This window comes from Salvia hispanica, chromosome 1 (genome assembly GCF_023119035.1).
Source record: "Salvia hispanica cultivar TCC Black 2014 chromosome 1, UniMelb_Shisp_WGS_1.0, whole genome shotgun sequence".
Classification (NCBI taxonomy): Eukaryota; Viridiplantae; Streptophyta; class Magnoliopsida; order Lamiales; family Lamiaceae; genus Salvia; species Salvia hispanica.
Window position 1 is genome coordinate 34474999 of NC_062965.1, and position 27601 is coordinate 34502599.

The 27601-nt window shown below is 37.2% G+C and overlaps 8 protein-coding genes across 21 annotated transcripts in view; 5 read left to right on the forward strand and 3 right to left on the reverse strand.

Annotated features, from left to right (window-relative positions):
* Positions 1–2530, forward strand: part of LOC125212399 (riboflavin synthase-like) — a 4589-nt gene extending 2059 nt beyond the window's left edge. For 2 of the 4 annotated variants that reach the window (XR_007174667.1, XR_007174666.1), the window contains 2 exons: positions 933–1278; positions 2151–2530. The gene's annotated coding sequence lies outside the window, so the exon portion shown is untranslated. Of the gene's footprint in view, positions 1–604; positions 700–932; positions 1279–2150 lie in introns of those variants that run through there. The other 2 variants (XR_007174664.1, XM_048112571.1) reach the window with 2 other exon arrangements.
* Positions 4–2530, forward strand: LOC125195028 (riboflavin synthase-like; the record flags this gene model as incomplete). The annotated part of the gene is made up of 3 exons (XM_048093235.1): positions 4–514; positions 933–1278; positions 2151–2530. A coding segment is annotated over one exon (510 nt), but the record flags the coding sequence as incomplete, so codon positions are not given.
* Positions 739–1404, reverse strand: LOC125195035 (G-type lectin S-receptor-like serine/threonine-protein kinase At4g27290). Its single transcript, XM_048093243.1, has one exon. It carries the CDS (start codon positions 1402–1404, stop codon positions 739–741), a length of 666 nt encoding a protein of 221 aa, XP_047949200.1.
* A 307-nt stretch (positions 2531–2837) lies between the features above and the next one.
* Positions 2838–4874, forward strand: LOC125212343 (calmodulin-binding receptor-like cytoplasmic kinase 1). Its single transcript, XM_048112480.1, has 6 exons — positions 2838–3138; positions 3240–3481; positions 3579–3747; positions 3864–3953; positions 4038–4336; positions 4464–4874. The coding sequence occupies exons 1-6, from the start codon at positions 2880–2882 to the stop codon at positions 4755–4757; spliced, it is 1353 nt and encodes a 450-aa protein (XP_047968437.1). The 5' UTR covers positions 2838–2879; the 3' UTR covers positions 4758–4874.
* Positions 4875–6079: 1205 nt separating this feature from the next.
* Positions 6080–12980, forward strand: LOC125212330 (alpha-glucan phosphorylase, H isozyme-like). Of its 2 annotated transcripts, none has more exons than XM_048112468.1 (16): positions 6080–6387; positions 6752–7025; positions 7286–7465; positions 7718–7894; positions 7991–8076; positions 8204–8393; positions 8470–8562; positions 9035–9219; positions 9330–9447; positions 9530–9658; positions 10303–10521; positions 10612–10815; positions 11032–11190; positions 11457–11720; positions 12138–12328; positions 12698–12980. In XM_048112468.1, exons 2-16 carry the CDS (start codon positions 6807–6809, stop codon positions 12822–12824), a joined length of 2541 nt encoding a protein of 846 aa, XP_047968425.1. In that variant the 5' UTR covers positions 6080–6387; positions 6752–6806; the 3' UTR covers positions 12825–12980. The 2 variants fall into 2 exon arrangements, with proteins under 2 accessions (XP_047968425.1, XP_047968421.1); XM_048112464.1 differs by having other exon boundaries at positions 6081–6387; positions 6766–7025.
* Positions 12981–13049: 69 nt separating this feature from the next.
* On the reverse strand, positions 13050–15568 carry LOC125212350 (serine/arginine-rich splicing factor SR45a). 10 transcript variants are annotated; one of them, XR_007174659.1, is made up of 8 exons: positions 15475–15557; positions 14960–14982; positions 14799–14879; positions 14580–14691; positions 14329–14478; positions 14143–14226; positions 13919–13982; positions 13683–13826 (listed from the first exon to the last, which is right to left on the reverse strand). XR_007174659.1 is itself a non-coding variant. In XM_048112493.1 (7 exons), exons 2-7 carry the CDS (start codon positions 14980–14982, stop codon positions 13204–13206), a joined length of 1053 nt encoding a protein of 350 aa, XP_047968450.1. In that variant the 5' UTR covers positions 15475–15568; the 3' UTR covers positions 13050–13203. The 10 variants fall into 10 exon arrangements, 8 of the variants coding, with proteins under 8 accessions (XP_047968450.1, XP_047968459.1, XP_047968481.1 ...); XR_007174661.1 differs by having other exon boundaries at positions 14143–14211; positions 15475–15556; XM_048112493.1 differs by lacking the exon at positions 14143–14226 and having other exon boundaries at positions 13050–13826; positions 15475–15568.
* Positions 15569–20314: 4746 nt separating this feature from the next.
* LOC125195041 (cold shock protein 2-like) lies at positions 20315–21136 on the reverse strand. Its single transcript, XM_048093247.1, has one exon. It carries the CDS (start codon positions 21134–21136, stop codon positions 20315–20317), a length of 822 nt encoding a protein of 273 aa, XP_047949204.1.
* Positions 21137–24435: 3299 nt separating this feature from the next.
* LOC125207056 lies at positions 24436–25939 on the forward strand. Its single transcript, XM_048106262.1, has 2 exons — positions 24436–24574; positions 25425–25939. The coding sequence occupies exons 1-2, from the start codon at positions 24471–24473 to the stop codon at positions 25675–25677; spliced, it is 357 nt and encodes a 118-aa protein (XP_047962219.1). The 5' UTR covers positions 24436–24470; the 3' UTR covers positions 25678–25939.
* The last annotated feature ends 1662 nt before the right edge of the window (positions 25940–27601 follow it).

The following is a 27601-nucleotide window of genomic DNA, read 5'->3' on the forward strand; positions in this document are numbered from 1 at the left end:
CCGCGGTTGGGTGTCAACGGAACCTGCCTAACGGTGACCGAATTCGACACCGTTTCGTCCGAATTCTCGGTTGGGTTGGCGCCGGAGACGCTGCGGAAGACCTCTCTGGGCGAATTGGAGAGTGGGTCTTTGGTCAATTTGGAGAGGGCGCTGAGCCCTAGCACCAGAATGGGGGGACATTTTGTGCAGGGGCATGTCGATGGGACCGGAGAAATCGTGGAGTTGAGGCCGGAGGGAGACTCACTGTGGGTGAAAGTGAAGGTTGGGAGGGAGATTTTGAGGTACATTGTGCCTAAGGGGTTTATTGCTGTGGATGGGACAAGTTTGACTGTGGTGGATGTGTTTGATGATGAAGGGTGTTTCAATTTCATGTTGGTGGCTTACACACAGCAGAAAGTTGTGATTGCTTTGAAGAAAGTTGGGCAGAAGGTGAATTTGGAGGTTGATATTTTGGGGAAGTATGTGGAGAGACTGCTTGGGAGCGGATTTGTGGATTCATTCAAATCATCTTGAAGTAATACCTTTTCTACTTGAGCTTTGTCTTGTTTTAGGGTATTTTCTTGTGATAACTTGTTGTGTTTGTTATGTTTCTTGATGAGCTAAGGCGGTGTCGTCTTCATTGTTGTTTCTTAGTATATGTTATGGCAGTGGATTTGTTCAGATCTTCGTGACGTAATGCGTTTTTACACTTGTGTTTTATGTGCTATGTATGCCTTGGTTTGGGCTACTTGCTTCTGATCATTTATGGTGTTTGCTGCGTTTCTTGATGAAGTATGGCGGCATTGTCTGCACTGTTGTTTCATATGTATCCAATCGATTAAGTAATATACATCTACCTCCACTTCCGTATGCATAGGCAGTGCATGAGCAATTTTTTGAGCATTGAAACTCGCATATATTATCCGGTAACTCCATAGATTCTTGGCTTTCAGGTAATCTTATGGTGGTTACCTTGATATATCCTACTTTGTCAGTGCAATGCCATTGCCTTATTCTAACACATCCATTAGAAAAATCAGACGAATCCCAGTCTACCTCAACTCGTGGTTTGAACCCACTCAAACACCTACACGCTGGTGAGTGATTGGTATTACACATTGTATTGGGCCCACACATGGCATATGCTCCACAGGAATACAGCTTCACCATTAGCAGATCCCAGGCCTGCCTGACCTCCAGCCACTGAAACAGCTCCATTCTGCCGCGATGATCAATCAGAATTCTAGATAGCACAGACTTATTATAATATGTCGCATATACATCTCCATCGCGTGCAAGGTACGTAAAGTTGTAGGGAATTTTCAGGTCAAGTGACAGGAAAGTCTCTCCTTGCCAAGGCCCACTACTCCACAATTTTTTCTCGCCTTTTCTAATCGAAAGATCACTGCCTCCAGTAGGCCCCATGCCTAATGTAAAGCTTCCTGAAGCAGGGTCGTCTGGATTCCTCCAAGAAACAAGTTTTACATTGATATCACTACCTTCTTAATAATTTTGCTCCCTAGGAGATAAATGCACTCCATCTAGCAAAGAAAAGATCAGATTACCAATGTACTCCATCTGGCGTACCACCTGCTTAATAATTTTGCTGCCTAGGAGATAAATGCAAGAAAACCCTTGCTAATGATTTTCACTACCTTCTGGCCTCAAAGAGAGTTGAACACATCACTGTCTCAAGAGACGCTTACAGTATACAGAAGTAAAATAATTAAATAAATCTCTTCCTCTCACTGTAATGATTAAAATCTGATGCACCATGAAGGCTGATTCTCTTCACCTGGCTTCTTTATCCTTGTAAGTGGGATGATGAGAACACATTCCAGAACAATGACTGCTGTTACCTGTTAGTAATATTTTTATTTTCACTAGCTATGATTGTGAGTTCATATCTTATTGTTGCACATCGAACTAGTTGGTTTTCTAAAGGAAAATGATAGCATTGAGGCTATAACTATCTTAAATTAGATGTTTGATAGGTCATCATTGACGTAAAAATTATCATATTTAACATTCGAACCAGTCTCAACATTCACAGAGGCACTTTTTTCTCAGAGTCGCCTTGAATATGAAGTGCTAGATATAAATGATATATCCATATGCTACACATAAACAGTAGTTGTTTGATTTTAACCTCCATTTATATTCCTGTATAGGTATATCCAACACTGGTGGGACCCTTGCTGCTATGACCGGAACAGTTGGCGCTGGGTTTTTCGTGGAACTAGCAGGCTCCTTCAAAGGATTTTTATTGCTCTCATCATTCCTGTATTTCTCTGCAGCAGTATTCTACAATGTCTACTCTACTGGAGAAAGAGTCAATTTTGATGAAACTTGTGCTTAGCAATTATCAGCTTTTAAAAGCTCCCCTTGTTTAGCCATCTAGTTGTGTGTGTGATCTGGAAGGGCAATACAGTTAACGAATACATTTCACTATAGGCATACTTAGTCTATAACAGAGGCGAGAAATGATTGTAAATAACAGAAAGTTTGGCTATTATTGCCATGTAAAAAAGTCATTAACATGTTCGACAAATTCATGCGTAGCCAAAAATCTGACTCGACCTGTATCAGGATTCCATATTTTTGGTTTGAGTTGTGTAGTTTCTGCTTATGTACTAGTACTATTTAGTACCAACAAATACAGAAGTTGTTGACATAGCCATCAATATTTTGTGTTACACTGGCTAATTTTATAATCCAAGTTTCAGTTATCATTGTCACTTTCATTTGCTGGGTATTACTGAGTCAGACCAAGCAGGTGCTGAATCAGTCTCATCCAACTACATCAGGAAATTACATGGTGTCTATGATTTCATAAAAGGGTTAGCAGATAATGAAGTCAACTATGCGTTTGGTTTGGACAGAGGTCACCAACCCTGCAGATGAAGAATACACAAAGTCCTCCGATCATCCGCCCTGGTCATATCAGAAGACTGAATACCAACTCCCGTGATCGCTCAACACTAGAAGAGGACCGTCACAAGTCCAATAATCCAGCCTTGAGTTACATCACAAGTGCTGCAAAGAAGGTAGGTGGAGTTTTTTCTGTTATTTTCTTTGGACGCAAGAAAGCTGATCCCTCGTCCAGTCGAGATCAAGTGCTGCCAGACGCATGGCATTATCGAGCTGGACAGAGTCCTAGTAAGTTAATGAGTTTGCATCAGTCTTGATCTTAATTTTAATTTTAAGTTTGCCTTCTTCTTAATATTATTCAATCGTTTTTATGTTTTTTTTATATGCAGATTTCGCAGGTAATTCTGGAGCTCGTGATAGTAGGAGGTCATCAAGATCAAGGCGTTCCAGTTATGATGCATACCCAGAGGTTGATCCTGCAAAGTTGAGAGATAGCTTAGCGTTTAAAGAAATCTATAACGCAACAGGAAATTTCTCCCTAGATAACAAAATTGGTGAAGGGGGATTTGGGACTGTGTATAAAGGGACACTTAAGGATGGCCGTGTTGTTGCTGTAAAGCGTGCAAAAAGCGTAAGATGTGCTATCAAGTTGAGAGTTGGAAGTATTTTTGTTGCTCTCTCTCTCTCTCTCTCTCTCTCTCTCTCACAATAGACTTCCTTGTAAACAGGAAACTTATGATCAACGCCTGTCAGCAGAGTTCAAGAACGAGATCCTAGCCTTATCAAAGATTGAGCACCTGAGTTTGGTAAGATTTTACGGGTGTCTTGAGCATGGAGACGAGCGCCTTATTATCGTTGAATATGTCAGCAATGGGACCCTCCGAGAACACTTGGATGGTAGGTCATCGAACTCTGTCATTAGGCAGCTCAACGATGTTACAGTATATTTCATCTATTCTGTTTCATTTTAAAAAACAAAGTCTGTTGCAACGAGTATCCAATTCTGGATGCAGGAACTCGCCCAAACGAGCTTCAAATCGGAGAGCGATTGGATATTGCAATTGATATAGCTCATGGCATTACCTATCTTCACTCATATACAGGTAGATGGAGTATCATGTATAAAAAGTATGGCTTATACTCGTTTTATGTCCCTTTTCATGCGCGTTTATTCTCTCATGTTACAGATCCTCCCATCATCCATAGAGACATCAAAGCATCAAACATACTCATTACAGAAAAACTCAGAGCCAAAGTGGCTGATTTTGGGTTTGCGCGGTTAGCCGCAGAAAACCCTGTGGCCACTCACATTTCTACGCAAATCAAAGGAACTGCTGGCTACTTGGATCCTGAGTACCTGAGGACATACCAGCTTACTGAAAAGAGTGATGTCTACTCATTCGGTGTATTACTCGTTGAAATGATGACGGGCAGGCAACCTATAGAGTCGAAGAGAGGCCTGGACGAGAGACTTACCACAAAATGGGTGAGTGTATGTGAATGTAGATCACCACTAATAGCATGATTGTCGTTGTTCTTGATCACTGTCCAATTTATCATACTATAAAACAACAATAGCAATTGGAAAGATCTTAGATTTGTTTCCTATGCAGGCACTTAGGAGACTAAGAAATGGAGAGGTCGTTGTGGCTATGGATCCAAGGCTACGAAGGAGCGTTCCATCCATCCACGCAGTCGAAAGGGTCCTCAAACTCGCCCGCCACTGCCTGGCACCATCAAGACTATCAAGACCTTCAATGAGACAGTGTGCAGAAAAATTATGGGATATTCGACGAGAACTCAGAGAAAATGCGACTGCTAGAGCTATTTCCTCTCCCTTCCCCTCTGCCAGGCAGAATGTGTCTGGGAGTGAAAACAGTGAGAGCTTGATGTTTGTTTCTGCATAAGCAGTTTATTCGCATAAATATATATCTACTTGCTTTCACTTTATCAGACTGTATCATTGAAAATGTGAGACTCGTATCAGATGTATATACTACCTCCGTCCACCAAAATTTGTCTCATTTTTCCATTTCTGTCCGTCCCCCAAAATTTGTGAGTGGGCCTCATATTTCACTAACTCATTCCTACTCACATTTTATTATAAAACTAATATATAAAAGTAGGACCTACAATCCACTAACTTTTTCAACTCACTTTTCATTACATTTCTTAAAACCCGTGTCGGGTCAAAGTGGGACAAATTTTGGTGGATGGAGGTAGTATCATTTACCATGAAAGCTCGGGTTCTTGATTTAGAGAAGGTTTGTAATCTTGTAATGACTGCTTTCGGTTGGCATCGAGATTCACTTGGTTGAAGTTCAATTATTCGAGTTAGGTCCGATATTATCCGAAATTAATTTTGTCATAAGAGAGACCAAGACCAGCTCATACTCTGTTCCAAGACTAACTCAGGTGGATTTAATCTTGAGACATCAGTCTCAACATTCACCATTCTACCACCAGTTCAACTCACACGCATCTTTGTCATATTTATCTATTCTTGAGTTGTCAAAATACTTAGCCAGTTAGCCTGGTCTTGGGTCGGATTGGGCATGATGTTACTTTTAAAATTTTAATTGAAAATTTTAAATTAGTAAAATGAGTTTAAATTCCAATTTTCTTTGACACAAACCTAAATACGTTAGTTTATGTAACTGAATTAAATAAATAGGACGTTCCGGCTTCATATATACTCTCCGTACTTGTCTCGCTATAATATTTGAGATATATTCTACAAATATGTACTCCCTCAGTACTATGCAGAAACTAATGAGGTGAAACTCGTTTTATACTAATGAGTTGACAATTTCATTTATCTAATGAGGTGACCATTATTTTATATTAATATTTTTTTTATCCCTTATTTTATTAATTTTACATTCAAATTCATACCATTTTCAAAAAAATTTATTTTTGGAGAACTGTATATTTCCGTTACTTTTCAGCAAATAGTAGTACTATTAGATTTATCCTCCGGTCAATACACGGAAAATAATATAGGCATGCTAAATTTGGACGACCAAATTGCGTATGAAATCATCTTTATCGCCTCACATTTTGCGTCACTTAAATAAAATCATTATGTTCTGTTGATAGTTCTGTGTAATTCCATTTTTGTTAACAATGCAATTTATTTTTCGATTCATACCCAAAAATTTGGACAAGATATTTTCAAAAAGTCGCCACAAATTCAACAAAATTAATGTTTTAGAGCGTACAAGCGCGCTAAGCTTTAGGTACTCCTACTATTTCATTGTCTTCTCTATTCGGCCATTCCTATCTCTGATATTTATTGCCACAATCTCTCTCTCCGTCAGTCTCTCATGACCACAAAACTATAGCTACCATTACACACTTTTTTTTTCCTTTTCGCTTTTTTTGTCACTTTCTCTCCATAAAATATCTAGCTCCTTTCATTCTCTTATTCCACTCGTTAAATAGCTCGAATTTGTTTCCTCCAGCTTCAGCTTCAGCTTCAATTGCATCATCACGTTAGCTGTATCGCTTTCCTTCCAGATTTGGAGCGAGCATCTGGTAATGAGCCTGCTTTTCTCTCTCTCTTCCTTTTATGTTATTTGATGTTTTTACATTGTCGTCTTCAGCTAGAATTAGATCACTTATTTTTTTAAGCATTTACTTCAATTAAACCGCAATATGCTGTTTGTACCTATCGTCAATTCTTTTGCACAGTATCAGTATGCCAGTTTGAATTTGTGTTTTCGATTGCAACCGAGTTGGAAAATAATGCGGTTTGCGAGTCTCACTGGCTTGTAATGTTTTCTGAAATTTTTTCTGTTCATTTGTGATAGCGAATTGATTTCATGAAAATCACGTGAAATACCTTTTCTGATGCACTTGTATAATGCAGCATCCGCTTGCTCAATCTGTTCATTGCTAGCAACTGTTTTGCAGGTGATCTTTAGAAGCTAGTGAGAACTAGCAGCCTAGCAGGCATGGCTGATGCGGTGAAGGCAAACGGTAGTACGACTGATAGGATTAAAATTTTGGAGAAGATTCCGCCTGTTGCAAATCCGCAGGCCAAAGATCCAGCTGCAATTGCCTCTAATATCAACTATCATGCTCACTATAGCCCTCACTTTTCCCCCTATAAGTTTGAGCCGGAGCAAGCATTTTACGCAACGGCGGAAAGCGTTCGTGATCAACTGATCAAGGTAGTAATTCAATTTATTTGAGTGGTCTTTAATTCATGGCATTCAGGACATAAATTCTGCGGTATAGAATTTTATGAGCTTTATCATGTAGTTTCATGTACCTGAGACTGAGAGAGGTTCTTCAAACCATAACTTCAGTTGATATCCTAGGAATCGCTTGAATTTATATTTAATGCATATTTGTATTCTAGAATATGGTTTCATATGTTGTATTGCATTTCAATATAAACTGATTCTGTTGTTTCTGACCAATATCACAGCAATGGAATGACACGTATAGTCATTATCACAAAGTCAATCCTAAGCAAACATACTATCTATCCATGGAATATCTCCAAGGTCGTGCTCTGACCAATGCAGTCGGAAACCTAGATGTGCAAGATGCGTATGCTAATGCTTTGAAGCAACTCGGTTATGCACTTGAGGAAATAACTGAGCAGGTAATTGGATAAAATTACTCATTTGCATGAAAAAGATCTTGTGCCAATATGGCCATTTAGCAAGATTTTCAGAAGAGCAACCCTGGCATGGTGGTGTGCTCTTTTTTACTTGGTTCAACTCAATTTGGATTATCATAGAGGTAGGGTGTTAGGTTTTGTTTTGTTGAATGTTGTTTTTTGTAAGCTCCTGAATAGTCTTTTGACACTTGCATTCCAATATAAGATAAAGCTGAATTCAATTGAATGTAACAGGAAAAAGATGCTGCACTTGGTAATGGCGGTCTTGGGAGACTTGCTTCTTGTTTTCTTGACTCAATGGCTACTTTGAGCTTACCTGCATGGGGATATGGCCTGAGGTACAGATATGGTCTATTCAAGCAACTGATGACAAAATCAGGCCAAGAGGAAATCGCTGAAGATTGGTTGGAGGTCTGCTGACACCATAATCCTAACATTGTTCATTCTAGATTAGCTCATACTCTTTTGGATAATAGTAGTGTTTCATTTCCTGGTTAACTAATGCAGAAGTTCAGTCCATGGGAAATTCCTAGACATGATGTTGTCTTCCCTATAAGATTTTTTGGTCAAGTTGAGGTCAATCCTAATGGATCGTAAGTGCAACTGACAAATGCTTCTTTATTTTACTATTATACCATTAGTTTGTGGATACAATGAACCTTTGTTTCTTGTATTTCTTCACAAATACCTATTATGTGTTTGTTTCTGAAAACATTTTAGACGAAAATGGATCGGTGGAGAGGTCATACAAGCAGTTGCATATGATGTACCAATCCCCGGCTACAAAACAAAGAACACTAACAGCCTTCGCCTCTGGGAAGCCAAAGCTAGGGCTGAGGACTTCAATTTATTTGAGTTCAATGATGGAAAATATGAATCAGCTGCATTGCTTCATTCAAGGGCTCAGCAGGCAAAGAGCAGTTCATCTTTTTAAGTTATAATATGAAGCCCCTCTGAATTTTTATGCAAGATACATGTTTATGCAGATTTGTGCTGTTCTGTATCCTGGAGATGCTACTGAAGATGGCAAACTTTTACGACTGAAGCAGCAGTATTTCCTGTGCAGTGCATCACTCCAGGTTTGCTGGCATCTTTAGTTGCCTTGCATTATTTCATTGCATTTATGAATTCATTTTATCTTCATTGAGTTTACTTCAGAAAAGTTTGACTACCAAGTATGCTAGCATGTTTGGCATTTGATAATCAAATACTAGTTTGCAATTAGGGGGAAAAGTAAACAATGTCTGGACTCTGGATAATTTTTGCCATACTATGAAATTCATAGTTAATACTTTTAAGTTTTCTTCACAATGCCAATGAGTGAGAGATCTAACTTGTTCTATATGCAAATCCTCAAAGATCTTTGAATCCATGTAATGTTAACACATCGTGTTCAGATCTTTTTAATCAGAAAGTTTTCTAGATGTTGTTGAGCAGACACTACCTTATTGTAAAAAGTGCCTTACTTTCTAGAACAGTAGCGATTAATGCCCTTGTATTATTTTCACCAAGAAATAAATCTTTCAATCAATCGTGGTATCAATCATCCAGGACATCATTACTAGATTTAAGGAGAGATTAGGCGGAAGAGATAAGATCCTGTGGTCTGAGTTCCCTTCTAAGGTCGCAGTACAACTGAATGACACACATCCAACTCTTTCAATACCGGAGCTGATGCGTCTTTTTATGGATGATGAAGGCCTTGGATGGGATGAAGCTTGGGATATAACCAACAGGTGCTTCTTGCCTGATGAAGCATATTGTTTTATGCTAAATTCAAGATCTATGTTATTTCCTTCTAATGTGCTTATGTGACATATAGATATAACACTGTGTATTCTGCCAGGACAATAGCTTATACAAACCATACAGTCCTGCCTGAGGCTCTGGAGAAATGGTCACAAACTGTCATGTGGAAGCTTCTTCCCCGCCATATGGAAATCATTGAAGAAATTGATAAGAGGGTCTGTTATACCTTAAACCTAGTCCTTTTGTAATCATGAGTCAACTTAAACTTTTAAGTAGTGTTTGTCCTACCGTTTTCAGTTTATCAAAATGATACAGTCAACCAAACCTGAAATTGAGGGAAAAATTTCTGATCTGCGTATTTTGGATAACAACCAACAAAAACCGGTTGTGCGGATGGCAAACTTGTGCGTAGTGTCAGCTCATACGGTAAGAGTTTGACTCTGTTTTACCATGTATAATGCAGGATTCAGTTTGGAAAAGCTGCATGTTCTGAGGAACTTGAGTTCATTTATTTCATACAATATTGTGGCCTTGTATATCCTATTTATATTCTGAGGAACTTCTGAGGAACTTGAGTTCATTTATTTCATACAATATTGTGGCCTTGTATATCCTATTTAAGAAGATAACCGTTCTGCTAAACAAGATAGACAATCCCAACTAAAAAGGGTTAGTTGTATATAACAAGTTGCTTTCAAACAAATCGTAACTTAGTTAATTCTATGCTGGTTTTTATTCATTCTACATCATTTGTGCATGTACATGTATATACATATATTGAAAAGGACTTGTATTATTTTAACAGCATTCCAGATAGATTATAATACGACCCATCACACGAACAAAGTTCATTCACAGACAATTCAGTTTTGGGTGGCGCACTGAAATACTACCAGACTGCATAAAATGTGTGATTATGTTAAATCATCAATGTACAAGGCTTTTCAGTTATAAGTTGATGGTTTTACTATTCATATGTATCATCCTGCATGAAGATGCTCAGATTCTTTACAATTAAATCTTGAGCATATAACAGTTAGAAAATTAGTCTGTCCTCCCTGTTGTTGCAGGTGAATGGAGTTGCTCAGCTTCATAGTGACATCTTGAAGGCTGAGTTGTTCTCTGATTATGTCAAAGTATGGCCTACCAAATTTCAGAACAAGACCAATGGTATAACTCCCCGCCGATGGCTCAGATTTTGCAACCCCGAGCTTAGTAGTATTATCACTAAATGGTTAAAAACTGATCAATGGGTTAATAATCTCGACCTATTGGTGAATCTACGGCAAGTAAGTATTATAATATGGCCATTCAGTTATCATATTTTAGATGCTGTCTTTCTTGTTGGATTGCCATGGCATTGACTGTGTTTTCCAAAGTTTGCGGACAATTCAGAACTCCAAGCTGAGTGGGAATCAGCTAAATTGGCAAGCAAACAACGGTTGGCAACTTACGTGCTTCAGGTTACTGGCGTTAGCATTGACCCCAACTCACTTTTTGATATTCAAATCAAACGGATCCATGAGTACAAAAGGCAGCTCATGAACATTTTGGGTGCTGTTTATAGGTACAAGAAATTGAAGGTGAGGCAAACTTTTGCTACTCTGGAGTGTTATTTGATACCAACTTATGAATTATTCGATCCCAGTAGCATTTTTGGATAGTAGGCGGACTTAGTCATTCTCAACTATGCATTCTTCAGAGAGCTCATTCTAGTTTGCAACTATTTACTTTTCTTTTTGCCCACTGATCTATCATTAAGATTGTTTATAGTCTTTAAATAAGTTTTTTTAATGCAGGAGATGAGCCCAGAAGAACGTAAAAAGACAACACCTCGTACCATCATGATTGGAGGAAAAGCATTCGCAACATATACAAATGCTAAAAGAATTGTTAAGCTAGTAAGTGATGTTGGGGCTGTTGTGAACACTGATCCAGAAGTCAATAGCTTTTTAAAGGTATCTACCCTCTATATCTCTAATACCTCTTAAAGCTTAAGTAAACGTGATGGCTTCTTATCTAGTCTATTCCAGTTTACGTCCGAATCTCTTATATGCAGAGCATCTCATATAGTTGAACTAATCACAAAATGGTCCTCTGGAGTAATTCAAGGAATATCAAACATGCCTGTCTTAATATTTCCACTGACTGCTTGTTATAGGAATTGCGTTTCTTTCAGATTTTTGTGATCTTACTTATCAATCAAAATTTTCAATTATTTCAGGTCATTTTTGTGCCCAATTACAATGTCTCTGTAGCTGAGGTGCTTATTCCGGGAAGTGAACTATCACAGCATATAAGTACAGCTGGTATGGAGGCAAGTGGCACAAGTAACATGAAATTTGCTCTCAATGGATGCCTCATTATCGGAACCCTAGATGGAGCTAATGTTGAAATCAGAGAAGAAATTGGTCAAGAAAATTTCTTTCTTTTTGGTGCAACAGCTGACGAAGTTCCTCGGTTGCGTAAAGAAAGAGAGCAAGGACTGGTAAATGTTCATGTCCACTGTATTAAATGTTACTATATGCACTATCCAGTTTATGAAATGCAACTCTACCTAACTAGTTGGAGACTAAGCTCCTACATTTATCCTACAAAGATCAATGCCGCACAAACTGATGCTGGATTGATTATTTAGCCTTTTAGCTTCCTTCATCTAACAAATTGCGAAATAAGAAATGAACCGACTACAAAAAAGTTCCTTTAAATGGTTTCAAGTATGGAAACAGATACAGCATAGTTGGAGCATGTTCGGGAAATGAGATGTTTATATCCACTGATGTGTATTAAATCATGGAACCCTAAAACATTGTCTTTAGAATAGTACACCATCCCTTTGCCTTTCTGCTTACCGAGGATCTTCAGTAATTCCAGAAATGACGTTTCTTTTCTCTTATTGTTGTAGTTTAAGCCAGATCCACGATTTGAAGAGGCCAAACAGTTCATAAAATCTGGAGCATTTGGAAGCTATGATTATAATCCACTCCTCGACTCGCTTGAGGGAAACTCTGGCTTTGGCCGTGGTGATTATTTTCTTGTCGGTTATGATTTCCCCAGCTACATGGACGCCCAGGCAAGGGTGGATGAAGCTTACAAGTAAGTTAATATTCTGCAATCTACAAACCTAGTACGTATTTAATTGAACTATATCATCATTAGATTGTAAAGTGTGTAGGGAATTGTTATATATCTAGGGCAGTGAGGGCATTGAATTCCTTGATCTTTTCTCTCAATAATGCTGATTCACATTACTCCATGATAGTATTCTGTTTCTCATTTTCAAACTACAGTTCAAAATTTTCCATATTTCCTTCTTGCCACCCTCATTCTGACATAGTTCCCAGCTGCTGGAGTATATGTTCGTTATCACTTGCCATAACTTAGGTTCTCTGAACATGGTTATGTTTTGTCATAAGAAGTGAAATAAACCAATCTCGCTCAAGTTTTCACAATTTTGTCTTTCAGGGACAGGAAGAAATGGACAAAGATGTCGATTCTCAGCACTGCCGGAAGCGGAAAGTTCAGCAGTGACCGGACCATTGGCCAGTATGCAAAGGAAATATGGAAGATAGATGAGTGCCGCTTGCCTTAAGCACAGACATGGACGCATTGTAATCTCTGGCTTGCAAGAAGAAGTTGAATAAATAAACAGACATGGTCATATTATTATTTGCTTTCTTTCAAAGTCTATTACTCTTCCCTTGTGCCTTTGGTATAGTATATATTAATGCCAGACGTTTATTTTTCATTTCGAGTTACGTGGTCAAGTCGGTCACGCAACAGAAGGATGAAATGTTGCAACAGAAAGAACAACAGCTAAAGCCAATGTCACACTATTATTAAGCTACATGTAAAATCAAATCATTAGAAGGAAACGCAACAGAGAACCGTCTCGCATTATCAGGCTCCAGAAAAGTAACATACAGACAACATAGGCACATCATAATCCAACCGTCAGTCTAAATAAGGAACTAACGCCTAGGACTAACAGATCTGGATGCCGTGGGGGAGGACAAAGATGCACTAGGACTCCTAGAATGGCTTCTTGACGTGCGTGAAGGCGCACGTTTGCGTGGTGAGCGACTCCTCTTCAAGCACTTCATCGAACTCGGAGACACATCCCTCGTTGGAGTTGGCGACACACTTCTAGAGTAGCTCCTCGGGGTAAGGCTGAGCGAGTAACTCCTCCTGCTAGACCGGCGATACCTAGGTGATATGCTCCGGTATCGGCTCCTTCTGTAGTATCGATCCTCAGGAGAGTAATCTCTGTAGCGCCTTCTGTAATAAGGGCTGTCGGGCGAGTAGTCCCTATGGTAAGGGGAGTAGGAACGGTCCCGCCTGCTTACAGGAGATCTGCTATAAGATGGAGACCGGGAACGGGAATACGATGACCTCCTGGGCCTGTAATACGATGGAGAGTTCGACCTCCCAACTGAGTATGATCTGCGGCGTCGGCGGTAATAGGGAGAGTATGATCTGCGGCGTCGGCGGTAGCAGGGAGAGTATGATCTGCTGCGACTCCTATCCCCTTCAGACGAATAGCAAGGCGAACGGCTTCTAGAATAAGGCGAGTAGCTAGGAGAACGACGCCGCTCTGGATGAACAGAAAAACAAATTCTTAGTAATTCCATGTCTACATACATATCAACACTTAAACAATGACAAATCTCAATTCTCAATTCTCACCATGGACTGTTTTAAGCCCAAGATACCTTCCCGGAGTAGGTGTTCGTCCCCTCCGTCGTCTAGCCTGAAACAGACATAACCAATCATCAGTTTCTGTCAATACCCAAACACCACTGTGTGTATCAAGACATAGTTAGTTAACAGAATGATACTACTATTAAACAAACTTGATGACACTATGTTAAAATACATTAAAGCATAGGGAGAAATGCAGGGCATACAACCCTCTGAATTTGCTGAGGCATTTGATTTGATTTGTTAGTTTTGATGAAGAGCTGCTACACACAGCTACCCTGTTTCCAAAGAAACTTCAATAATCCAATACAATAGTGAGAGCTTCAACTACAGGTAGAATAAGACAGCATACACATAGCAAATCCACAAATTGCTAAATGCCAAAAAAACTCTACCTTCTCCACAGATATAACCCTGCCTTCAAGGACAGATCTGTCCAAGTATTTGATGCAGCGTTCGGCCTCCTTCAAAGAAGACATCGTCACGAAACCAAAACCACGCGATTCTCTCGTCCGCGGATCAACAACGAGGTGGACGTCTTCAACCTAAATACCAATAATTACAGCATTCAGCATAAACAGATCACACAAATAACCAACATATTTCAAAAGGACTCGTCAAACACACAACTACACCCCATTTATACCTTCCCTTCAGTTGAGAAATGCTTTTCCAAGTCTCTCTTTGTCACACGTGCCGAAAGTCCGGTGACATACAGATTATTTCCTGGATTCTCAGCATCGCTGGAATCGTAGCTCCTGCAAATGAAATTCAATCAGATCAGAATCAATTAAATTAAACCTCTCTAATGAGAACCGTGAAGAAATTTAAGCAGAGAAACGGCTGCAGTGAGGTACAAAATTACCTTGACCTACTCCTTGATGGAATTGGAGACCTCGAGAAAGACCTACTGTAGCGCTTGTTGTAAGGTGAAGGGGATCTGCAGCTATATCAAATGTACCAAAAATGATTAGAACAAAAAATCACCAATTGCAATTAATCAGAAATTTAGAATGTAGCGCACACCTTGATCTCCTCGAGTATGACATCTGCATTCAAATACATGAAATAGAGATCATCAGATAATTGAGTGTCGAAGACGAAACATTTCCCAATTAATCTAAAAGACACAATACAGAAGGTAGATTTCTGCAATTATGCAAGGAATACCGAATTATTTAGTCTAAACTTTGGCAAATGAAACTCAAAAACTGTCACACATTGGTGTCAAAAGAAAATTGAAACTAGTATATAAGTCTCATAGGCCCCTCCTCCTTCAACCAATTGGTTTTAGGATGGAACTCATGGATTTCTATGATAAACTAATGACCAAATTTTCGAGAAAAGCACGGGAAAGGAAACTCTGGATGAAGGACAGATAAATCCGTCGAGAAACAAAATCAAATCATATCAAAATTAGGAAAGCAAATTTGCAGATAATTTAAGGAATACTACTAGAATTTATAATTCTATTTAAAATAAATAAATCCAAGGAACGAAAAAAAAAACTGAGAAATATATGATGGAGATATGTAACTGACCTTGATGGTCGACGGCGGCGTAGAGATCAGACGGCGAATTCTCTTCTCTCTTCTCTCTTCTCTCTTCAATCTGTAGATGTCTCTGGAAGATGGGGTAACCTCCTATATATAGTAAGTAGCTCAAAAGAAGTTTCTAGATATGCTGACTTGTACTGTACATTTTATTTTCTTAATCAATTTAATTTAGTAAAATGAAATGGGCCTAAATTTCAATCAACCCATCATGCTATAAGAACAAAGTATAATAAAGTGCAAGGCTGAACATAAGCTCTACTAATCATTTTGAGACTTAATATTATTGTTTTGTCTGATTTATGTCTTGTATCCTCTGACAAAATAATTTTATAAATCATGTCATAATAAAATCAAACACCTCATAGATTAGTAATTTAGTATGCACGAGCATATCAATACTACACATATATCTTTAAATCTTCTTTTGAAACATTTTAAATGCAAATTACATCTATGTCTTTAAATATTCTTGCATTGGGTATACTTGTTATACCAATACAATACATGCATCTTTAAATTTTCTTTTCATTTTCTATTTTTTTTAAATATATTTTTACTTTTTATTCTTTATGTAACTAACGCAAACAAAGTCTGATAATAAAACTAAACTAACGTGTATAAGAAACACCGGTGGTCCTATCTTTCAATAATTCAATTTCATTTAACGGAGAAGAAGACTATGCTTTCAAAAATATGCTAATATGGGTCTTAAAAAATGATATTCAATTTTTTTAAAAAAAATAATGTTTCTTTTTTATTAAAAAATAAAGGACAAGTATTAGCCATTGGGCTTTTGCCAAACCCAAATTGCAAGTCGACCCATGCCGTCAACAGGCTTTGTGAACGTTTTATTTTACTTAAAACGTCTTTCAAAACTTTTGGCAAATAAATAAATAAATAAAAATGTAAATTATCAAATAAATTATGAAAGATAATTGGCATATCTTATATTTTCTAAAAATTTGAAAAATATAGTACTATCGCAGAAGATTAAATTTGACATTTATCACATTATTTCATTTTCCAGCGAATTACGCATTGATGTGTCAATCGGTATAAAACACATGGATAAAACGACTTGGTCAAAATGACGGTGTATAATTCAATTTGCAACGATGTTTTGTCCACGCGTTTTAAACCGCTTGCCACATCAGCGCGTGATTTTCCTCAAAAGAAAAGTATGAAATAATTGCAAAAATTTCATCTTTCGTAATTTTTTATTAGATTTTGAAAAACGTGGAACATACTAAAATTTAATTATCATTATGATTTATTTGACAATTCAACTAAAATAAAATTATAATTTATAGACGGATCTACTTCTTATAATTGATGTTATCATGTTACAGCCACAACTAATTTTAACTTCTTATGTACGATTATATTCAACTTAGAGAAGAAATCTTATCTATATGATTGTTTTTTAGATCTTATTTATAGTACTTGTCACTGTACCATAAATAAATTAATGGAATTAGGTTTGAATGGGATAAACATTGGAATGATGATGAAAACACAATGATATTATCTCCTATCCTATCGTTGGTGTTTTCATGTACTAACAAAGAACGGAATATATGATTAGCCAAATAAATAATTTATATAATAAAATTAAACATCCATGCATATGAAATGAAATCATCATTTTTTTTTCTTTTAACTATAGCCAATATCATTAGATATGTACATTTACATGTCTAAACTAATATTTTTTTTTTCATATTATCTAATAATTTCATTAAAAAATTAAATTTAAATAAAGAATATAAATTTATAAATAAAATTAAACAGTATTGGATGTGTTCAAACACTGCTTTCTTACTCTCAAGCAAAAAAAATTCCACCTCTATTTGATACTACTTTAACTAATTAAACTATTATCGACTGAAATATCTACGAATTTCTTGTGATAATGTGCATAAAAAATATATATCACAGATGATAAGACAACTAAATCAAAATCTAAAACATAGATGTACATCATGCCCTTGTTTACACAAAATCAAATTGAATAATAACCAACGTCATATCACGAATTTGAATCACACATAGAGCTATCAAATATAACCAATCCAAAGATATGAACGCCCCTACTAATTAGATATTTTGTATTTATGGTGTTGCATTTCTTTCATTGGTGATAACAATAGTATTGTAAAAGTTTTCATGTTGACGAGGGATGGCCCCACAATATCGCCAATTTGGGCTGCATTCTTCACTTTCATTTTGGGCCGTTAAACACCTCAACTACATATATATCATAAATACAAAATATTTAATCAAATGTGTACCATATAAACTCTACTCATTATAATATTTTGCAAATCACACAATAAAGATAATATTATGTCAAGAATGAATATAATGACTCAGTCTAGATAAATGGTATAAATCAGATTCCAGTTTAAGATATTTGCATTAAAAATACTCACTCAACCCTCAAGGGGACCAAACAAAATTTATTCTTTCAACAATTTCAGTTTTATCATATACTCTCGAAATAATTGTTCACTCTAAAAAATTATCTCATGCTTAATGGTCCAAATTTTGCGTCGTTTAGACAAAATTTCACTACTAACCATATACTATAGTGAAAGTGCATCACTTTAAAATAATAATAATAATAATAATAATAATAATAATAATAAAATAAATAATGTAGGACAACTTTAAATCGATTAAAAATTTAAAATGTAACACGCCCTATTTTGAGATCTTCCTTTTTTATTCAAAAAAATATTTTGTAGATCCACAAAATATTTTTGTATCCATAAGGAAAAAAGGATCAATAAGTAGTATTAAAAATTCAGACTTTTATAAAGTGGCAATATATAAAACCAAGACATATATAGCTTTTTTTTACTGGCATTTACTTATAAAAAGATTCAAACAATTTTAAAGCTTAAAATACCCAATCCCCACCCTAATATATTCGGCACATTAGCTACTTTGTGATAATTTAACAACGCATAACCATAAATCCATAATGGATAATGATAACAATGTGGGACTCTGTATTCACTTTCAAACTATTAATTTCGGCACGTTGAAAGATAGTAGAATAGAATAAATGTCATAATGTTATAGGAGTATAATTATATTGCAGTGTGACAATAGTCATAATTAGTAGCGGTGTTAGTCGCATGAGAAATTGATAGAAAAAAGTGCTAACTAGATTTTATTTAGGGAAAAGTTGGCACCAACTGACAGTTAAGTATCGACAAAAAAAAAATTATTTTCGAAAAAATATTGGCCTTTTTTCATTTGCTGCCACTGTTTTATGTCAGATAATAAATTTGATCCTAAAAAGTAAAAATAATAAATTTTGGAAGTGATACAGATTTTTTTTATAAAATTGTTGGAGTGAGGAAAAAATAAATAAAGTAATTAGTAGTAATAATATATTGTGAGATAATCGCTAAAACTATGGAGTCATTGAATTTGATAAATGAATGAAAATGACAAAAGTGACTATCTTCACATATGGCTGAAGGAATGTATTTCAAGTTCCATTCCATAAATTTTATTTTGGTATTATATATATGGGGTTAATAACCCCGCATTGTTTTATTATCATCAAAATAATTATGGAATCTTATATCCATAAATTTTATTTTGATAGTATGGAATCGCATGATTCCATAATTAATTTCCTTTAATTTCTTTTCGTTGTAAAACTAGTAAGTTTTTTAGTTAAATCTAGTCCATTCATATTCGAATCCAATAATTTGTATTCAGCCTTGTTATTATTTTATGTACTCCACTATGGTTATCTATGAAAAAATATACCTTTATTTGATTCAACCTAAAGGCTACAATAATAAGTACGTAGCCCAATGTAGCTATATAATACTAATTCGATGGAGCGTCATTACAGTTTGGCCCCCAACCTTTATAATTGAGGTACTACTCTGATAACCTTAATTAATCACGTGTCATTAAATTATTTGCCAGATCAACTTCCACGTCCTAAACATTTTTTCTCAATCTACATACATAATATAAAAATATTAGTATGAATTAGTTTGGCAAATCAAATTTCGACAAATTAAATTCTGAAAGATGGCATCAGACTATCAGTCTTAATTGTGTAGCTAGTGGAATTCATCACTAAATTGCTATAATTGAAATAAAGCAAAAATATTACACAGTCCTCTTTTAGTCAATTGAATATGTTAATTTGTGTTTCAGAATATTATCACTATATTTTAGAAAGGGTATTCCGCCTGATTTAGTATTTACTTAGTTGGTCGGGTCAAGTCACAAAACATGGCCATAAAATTATAGTCGGGCTACCAACGCCTATGTTTTACACTATGGTGGACATGCTCAAGCCACTAAATAATTTAATTTTTTTTATTTTGTATATATTTTAATTAAAAATGAGTATATTTATAGAATTTGTGTAATAATGGGGTAAAAAAATGTCTATACTTATAAAATTAAGAAAAAAAAATAATTGAAAATAGGGAGAGCCGCGGCTCATGGCCGCTGCAATAGGAGAGCCGCGGCTCCCGCCCAAGAGCCGCGGCCGGGCCACGCGAGTGGCGCTCTCGTGGGCAAACCCCCCGCCATAAACGCCCATGTTTCGCACTATAGGGAGCCGCGGCTCTCCTATAGTAGATGCTCTTAGAGTGTCCACTATAGTTGGCCGGGCCAAGCCACAAAATCGTGGCCGGGCCACCAATGCCCATGTTTCCCACTATAGTGGACATGGCCAAGCCACCAAAAAATTTATTTTTTTCATTTTGTTTATATTTTAATTATACTACAATAAAAATTGTTAGACTACAATAATTAAATAAAATGCATAATTTAATGAAAACTAAATCGAAAACATGAACTTCCGAAGAGTTGTAGTGATCCTGCCGAACTTCTTCCGAATCTGATCGGGTGTACGGTCGACGCTCCCCGGTGGTTTGAATTCATTGTACACCACCAAGACTTTCCGCCAGAAGCATAAGTCGGTCTGATCCGTGCCAACTATGGCATCTGTCGTCACCGCGTCCCATGCCCTAGCAATAGCAATGGACTCGGCGTCTGTGTACAGAAACCCTCGTCGACCACGACCTCCATCGCCATCTCCGTGACCACCGCCGCCGCCTTCCTGCCCGTCGCCGCCATCGCCTTGTCCGCGACCACCGCGGCCGCCTTGCTGCCCGCCATCACCGTTGCCGCCACCTCGCGCGGATCCTCCGCCTCGCCCGCCGCCGCCGCCGCCCCTTCGCCTGCCGTTGCCACCGCCACTTCGGCCGCCGCCGCCACCGCCTCCTCTCCCCGTCTCTACACGACTGGGCATCGTCGTCGGGGTATCATGCGACCCCATCAATTGTTCCCATGTGAATCTATCAGATTCGTCAAGCGGAGATTGACTGCTCTGGAATGGGGAGGATTGGAATTGGGACGGGAAGTTTATCGCGTCCATGTTGGGTCGGTAGTCGCCCGTCCCCGGTTGGGTACGACCCGCATATCTCTGCTGATAAGCCGGGGACTGACCCCGGTTTTGGGGTGTTTGTTGCCACGGCGCCGGCGATGGCGGACTCCACATCTGGGATGGAGGAGGGGTGGGACTCGATCTCCAGCGTTGGGGGGGTGGAAAGCTCCCCTGTCCCGAATCTCCATAACCGGGATCGTCTCCGCCTTGCATTTCACAAAAATTCAAATTGAAGGGAATAGGGTAAATTGTGTGTGAGAGTAGAGTAAAAATAAGATATGAATTTAAGGTATATATAGAAAAAATTTCAAAAATTAAAAAAAAAAAAAAATCGGAAATAGGGGAGCCGCGGCTCGTGGCCAATGCAATAGGAGGGCTGCGGCTCGCGCCCAAGCGCCGCGGCCAGGCCACGATCGTGGCGCTCCTATAGGGAGCCGCGGCTCGCGGCTCTCCCGGCCCGACCGCGGCTCCGCTATAGTGGATGCTCTTAGGTGACAACTAAAACCAAAGAATGCCAATAAAAAGGTCCATAAAAAGGCTAAGGCAGTGGACAATTATGTCCTCAACATAATGACACTTTCTTCTATACAATCAAATGCAAACTCGAATCAAACATAAGGGATATAATCAAATGCAAACTCTAAATATTGTACAAACTCCAAATTATGATTTGGACCGTTAGAAAATGTCAACAAATGACAAAAGAGTAGCAACCGAAAATGTCAACACAATATCAACGGATGATGTTGTGTTGATATTGTGTTGACACTGTGTTTACATTTTCTGTTGCTACTATTTTATCGTTGATATTTTTTAACGGTCCAAATCATAGTTTGGAGTTTGTTACAATATATGAATATATGAGTTTGTATTTTATCACTACAATTTTTTCATTGGGATAAAGCCTAGGTAAATGTGGTAATAAATGGGTCAAATACTAGATTATAAAATCTTGTGTATACGAGCTAAATGTTTTTATATATAAATATTTATTAAAAATAATGTATCAATTTCTCTTGAAAATATTGTTTATAGTATAGAATTAGGCTGAGTAAATATTCAATTAAACACTATTGCTTTAGTAAATCCAAACAAACTTATGCCGATGATTGTCTCCCCAAATTCTAAAATGGCCTAAACAATTAATTTAGTTCCGACTTCCGAACAACCACGTCACTACACTTAATTGATAACTCATTGATAACTGATTTTCATTCAAAGGAGTATTTATTTGTTATTACTTAAGTTTCGACCTAATGTCGAATTTGGGGTCATATAGATCATGATATGGGTATTTTTGGAACCTTATCTGTGTTATTTGCCACAATTAAAAATTCACGTTATGCGGAGTACTTAATGAAGCATACATACTGAATTAACAAATTTTGATTAAAGAGTGATGAATTATAATGAAAACTTTAATTAATTATACTACATGTGGAGTTAAAAGTATAACTAATAAGTACTTAGTACTACTGTAGTAAAGTATATGTATGTTCTAATGAAAATCCAAGAGACACATTATTTATATACAATAAGTTTCATATTCATTGATTCAAATTAATAATCTTAAAGATAAATTCCCCTTATAAATGTCGAGGTTGTCTTAAGGATATGTATTGTCACACGTAGGCTATTTTGAGAAATATTCAAGAGATATATGCACTGTATTCGATATAATTCACACTTGCCTATGTACCTACTGAGATTAATTGATCATTGATGATACATCTATGTTATTCCATTTCCATATATCGTAGTAGGGAAGTCACAAATTTGTTCACCAAATTAACCTACATTTATTACCCTACATTTTTTTGTATTTTCCCACACTTGAAATGGTTCCTACCTCCCACCCATTAGAGCATCTCCAAGAAAAAAAATAAATAAAGAGATAAACTAATATAACTATCATATCAAAAATCATTCTCCAAAGAGGTATTTGAGAAGGTATTAGACCTTTTCCCATTTTGAAGAGATATCTTTATCTCCCCACCAATGAAGTGGTAAAATCTTATGACTATCATATTTGCTTCTTTTCATGAAAAACTCTCTTCCAAGAGAAAAGGTATTTAAGAAGGTATCACACTTTATATTTTTAATGCATTTTGTACTATTATTTTATTTTTAAAAAATAATTTATCTTTCTATATACCTTTTTCCTTTAGAATGTGTTACTTTTTAAAATGATATATTTCACTTTTTAAGAAGGTAAATACATAATATATTTTTTCTATATATCTTTCTCCTTGGAGATGCTCTTATAGGTATAGGAGTAATTTATATGTCCAACGTGATTTAAAAAAAAAAAATTATAACGTTCGTAATATGAGTAAAAATGTAGAAAAATAATATTTCCTTTGGATTTAGGAGAGATTAAGAGAGTGAGAGTGACGGTGTTTGGAATCCTAAACTTGTTTAACAACATAAGAGGTCTATTGTCAAAGTTGAACTCTATTATTTCCTTTATCCCAAATTAGAGTCCGATACATATTATTGGGTAATATAATGGTAAATTGCAATTACATATGAAGATTCACTCACGTCTTTGGAGAGCTCCACCAACCAAAAATTTAAACCTACTTTTGTTGTTATAAAACAAAGTATGAATGACACATGGTAACACAAGAAAATGCATGAAGTAAACACCAAAATGAAAATTTAACACAATCTAGATCATATCATCAAACACAACATGATCATATGCTATATTTCTGATTTCACTTGTCACCATTTAATGACTCGGAAGTAGAAGGGAAAGTTCCAATTTCACGTTTTGTATGTTGAATTTGATTGATCAATTGACGGTCCAGAAACGCAGGGCAGATGGAGGTGGTGTACATTAACAATAACACATGGCATCTTCACATTTGCTCAGGAAAGGAAGGGCCCGTGAACTCTGCCACGTGATTCTCACACCCATCCCCAAAGATTCAACTCTATCTTACCAAAACTCGCCCTAAAAAATTCTCACACCGCACCACCATTAAATTATACAGCTCAAATAGTAACTCAAACTGCAATTTTTTCTCCGTTTTCTCCTCGTATTTAAACCCCTTCACACCTTTTCTCTTCGTTCTTGACCAGCAAAGCCGCGGTGCTTGTTGGTGGCGCCGACGGAGTGCTATTTTCCGGTGATTTTTTCTTCCTCTTCCAAGCTTTCTCCGGTTTACCGTAGGACTAAATCTTACGAAATTGGTTTGCGCGCCTGTCTAGATTCATCTCGGAATCTGTAGCCTTGATCCGTTTTTAACGGCTTTGTGTGTGAATTGATTAAAAGACTTGAGAGTTTGCTTTCCATTATTGTGTATCTTAATTAGTACTTAGTAATTGTGTATTAGCATGTGCTTTAACTTCAATTTGATTTTTCATTCCTTTCCGTTTCGCAGGGTTTTGTGTTTTGAGTTGAGCGCAAGTAAAATTTGGGGATTGGTCCCTTTTCCCTGATTCGAATCAACGAGAATTTGCGGAAAAGGTGTTTTTATCTTTTATTAGAAAAGTGAGGATTGATTCCTCCCTTTCCCTCTCGATTCTTGAATATTTTAGAATGGAGTTACTGTACCAAACAGAATTGGCTCAAGAACCCAACAATCCACTTTTGCTAGCAAATTATGCTCAGTTTCTCTACCTCGTGGTTAGGGATCTCGACAGGTATACAACTTTTAATCTCATGTTTGGATTTTAGTTTCTTGTTTTTGACTATTTAGCATTGTTTGCAGCTGTGTGTTAATAATGTTTGATTATGTTTCGTTTTGGGGTATTATTGTTGGAGCCTTGCAATAATCTTGACATGTTCATGGCTGATTCTAAAGTTATTGTGTGCAAGCTGTGATTTTTGTGGGGAAGTTGTTGTCCATAACCGGGTTGAGATTCATGGGGCGACAGCGAAATGTGTGGTGTAGTTTGTGTGTTTCTTTTGAATGAAAAAGATGGTATAAGTGAATGAACACGAAACATCTCACCCTAGAGTTAGAGCCCACTAGTTGAAAATATCACCAAACCTTGGCAATTTATTTCTAGGCTGTACTTTGTTGTCTTTACTTATGAGTATGAAAAATCTAAGGGTGAGGCTATAGTCTTGATCCCGACCACCGTACACGCAGCCAAACGAGTGTGGTCACCGTTGGCCGGCCTTCTGATAGGAACCTTACATTCTGCCGTTGATTCTATGATAGTCCTAATCAATCATTGTGCAAATTATCAAGAATCTGGAAAATTTGTTTGTGATGTCGTATGTTAAAACCATGCCGTTGATTCATTCAATCATTGTGCAGCTGATAAAGTATCTTAAAACCATGCCATGCCTATGATTCTATAATAGTAGCTCTTATTGATTCATCTTGCAAAATTTCAAGAATCTTGAAAACATGTTGTGACCACGTATGTTTTTACTTTATGCCAATGATTCTATGATATCAAAGTTTCAAGAATCTGGAAACATGTTCTTAAAACGAAAATGGCTGGTGTTCATGTTTGATCTAACAGAGTTTGGTTGAAATAGGGCGGAGGACTACTTCAAGAGAGCCACGGAGGTGGAGCCAAAGGATGCAGAGGCACTGAATAAATATGCTAACTTCCTGTGGGCGGTGAGGAATGATCTGTGGGCAGCCGAGGAGACCTACTTGGAAGCCATTGCTGCAGAGCCTAGCAACTCATACTACGCGGCTAACTATGCCCATTTCCTATGGAACACAGGCGGAGAAGACACCTGCTTCCCTCTGAGCTCGCCCGAGGCAGAATCAGATGGTCTGTAAAACTTACATTGGTGTGATCAAGAACAGGAGGCTCCCGCTAATGGTCTTTGTTGATGATCAAAACTCTTTGGAGAAAGAAAAAAGAGAGAAGAAAGAAAATCATTTTTTTTTGGTTTTTTCCTTTGTTTTGATTTTGGTGGGGTACAAAGAGAGATGCTCTTTGTTTTCATTTTGTACTCTACCTACTTATACACATGCGATTGGCATAATTGTAATTAAACTCTCTTGTCAATAATTAAATGCCATTTTATTCTCTTTGAAAGTTACATTTCCTTTCGTGTGTTTACTTTTATAAAATAAGTATATAACTATAGGGGTGTACTAGAATAACAACTAATTTTAAAGTTACCTGTCACTATATATATAAAGAATAAAAAACAATAATTAAATGCCATTTGATTCTCTCTGAAAGTTACATTTCCTTTCGTGTGTTTAGTATACTAAACTAACAGAATTATGATTTGCTCGTTAGATTTATGATATTAATGACAAATAACGTCAACTAAATCACACTATAGTTTTGAGTTTGTAACAGAGATATACTCTCTTCGTTCCCAAAGAATATACATTTTAGATTTGGCACAGATTTTAATGTAAAATTGGTAAAGTAAGAGAGATATAGGGAGAAAAAGTAATTAAAGTATTGTTAGTGGAGAATGAGTCCTACCTCGTTAGAGAGAAAGACATTCCAAAATTAGAAAGTGCATATTCTTGTGAGACGGACTAAAAAAGAAAGAGTGCATATTCTTGTGGGATGGAGGGAGTAATATGCAAATTATCACTATCCTATAAGATTAAGTTTTGCATAAGAGCACCAGCAATGGTGGCCTATCTCCGGAGCTCATCTCAGTCAGTAGGCCCATCTCAGAGCCTATCTCCCTGCAATGAGAGCCCATCCCAACTCATTTCCACACCATCATTATTTTTAATATTTCTCTTTTAATTGTTTGTGTAATTAAAAGACAGTATATTCTGCAAAAAAAAATCATTTTAAAAACAAAATAAAACATCATACATAAAAAAAAAAGATAAAGATAGAAAACATAATAAAAAACAACGGAAGCAAGGCCTCAAAAGCACTCGGGTTCCGGCTCGTCCTCCCCGACGCGACCCATTAACCCTATGAGTTTGGGGCAATCCTTCAGTTCCGAGTACTTGAACCCTCTCGCATGGCCATCGTAGAAATCATGAAATTTAGCACACTCATACACCAGACGTTTCCAATGCTTGCGTAGATCGTCAGGCTAGTGTGTCGGGGCCCCTGCGGGCTTTACTTGTTCGTATCTTTTCGTGATACTCCCCCAGAAACCACCCTCGCGATTGTTGGCTACAATCGGGTCCTCAGATATCTCTGTCCAACAATGAGCAGGAGCAATCGACTCCTCTATATATGGAGTAGGTACTCATCGTCCGCCCAGCTTCAGACGCCTCCCCGACTGTCTCCTTCTTCTTCCCTTTCATGTCGGGCACCTCGTGACTAAAGTTCATATCATTGTGGAGAGAAATATAAAATTGAAATTGAGATTGGAAAGTGATGAGTGTGAATTGATGGAAATGGGGTATATATAATGGATTAAAAGTTGAATTAAATTTAAAAATAAAAATAAAAAAGGGATATCGGCTCCATCATCGACCCGAGCCCCCGCAATGGAGGCCCATCGCAAGGCCGATGCGGGGCCGATATGCCATCAGCTGGGGCGATCACTCAGCGCGGGGGGTGGAGATGGGCTCCCTCCCCACAATGGTGACCCATGACAACCGATTGGGGGAGGGGATGATCGCTCGGCCCTTGCGATTGACCTCCATTGCTGGTGCTCTAAATCACAACCATCTCTGTATATGTATGTAATGAATAAACCACTATTACTATGACAATGACCAAGTCCTAAACCGTTCTTAATAATAAAATTAAATGAAGCTATGT

What these genes read in the sequence shown, in the direction of transcription:
- LOC125207056 (XM_048106262.1), top strand. Translation starts at nt 24,471, where the DNA reads ATGGAGTTACTGTACCAAACAGAATTGGCTCAAGAACCCAACAATCCA. An exon ending in GTGGTTAGGGATCTCGACAG is followed by an intron (nt 24,575 to 25,424) that starts GTATACAACTTT and finishes TGGTTGAAATAG; the next exon opens with GGCGGAGGACTACTTCAAGA.
- LOC125212350 (XM_048112493.1), bottom strand. Translation starts at nt 14,982, where the DNA reads ATGTCATACTCGAGGAGATCAAG. An exon ending in ATTTCTCAACTGAAGGGAAG is followed by an intron (nt 14,479 to 14,579) that starts GTATAAATGGGG and finishes ATTGGTATTTAG; the next exon opens with GTTGAAGACGTCCACCTCGT. An exon ending in TGGGCTTAAAACAGTCCATG is followed by an intron (nt 13,827 to 13,918) that starts GTGAGAATTGAG and finishes CTGTTCATCCAG; the next exon opens with AGCGGCGTCGTTCTCCTAGC.
- LOC125195041 (XM_048093247.1), bottom strand. Translation starts at nt 21,136, where the DNA reads ATGCAAGGCGGAGACGATCCCGGTTATGGAGATTCGGGACAGGGGAGC.
- LOC125212343 (XM_048112480.1), top strand. Translation starts at nt 2,880, where the DNA reads ATGAAGAATACACAAAGTCCTCCGATCATCCGCCCTGGTCATATCAGA. An exon ending in CTGTAAAGCGTGCAAAAAGC is followed by an intron (nt 3,482 to 3,578) that starts GTAAGATGTGCT and finishes CCTTGTAAACAG; the next exon opens with GAAACTTATGATCAACGCCT. An exon ending in AGAGACTTACCACAAAATGG is followed by an intron (nt 4,337 to 4,463) that starts GTGAGTGTATGT and finishes TTTCCTATGCAG; the next exon opens with GCACTTAGGAGACTAAGAAA.
- LOC125195035 (XM_048093243.1), bottom strand. Translation starts at nt 1,404, where the DNA reads ATGGGGCCTACTGGAGGCAGTGATCTTTCGATTAGAAAAGGCGAGAAA.
- LOC125212330 (XM_048112468.1), top strand. Translation starts at nt 6,807, where the DNA reads ATGGCTGATGCGGTGAAGGCAAACGGTAGTACGACTGATAGGATTAAA. An exon ending in GAGGTCAATCCTAATGGATC is followed by an intron (nt 8,077 to 8,203) that starts GTAAGTGCAACT and finishes AAAACATTTTAG; the next exon opens with ACGAAAATGGATCGGTGGAG. An exon ending in ATAGGTACAAGAAATTGAAG is followed by an intron (nt 10,816 to 11,031) that starts GTGAGGCAAACT and finishes TTTTTAATGCAG; the next exon opens with GAGATGAGCCCAGAAGAACG.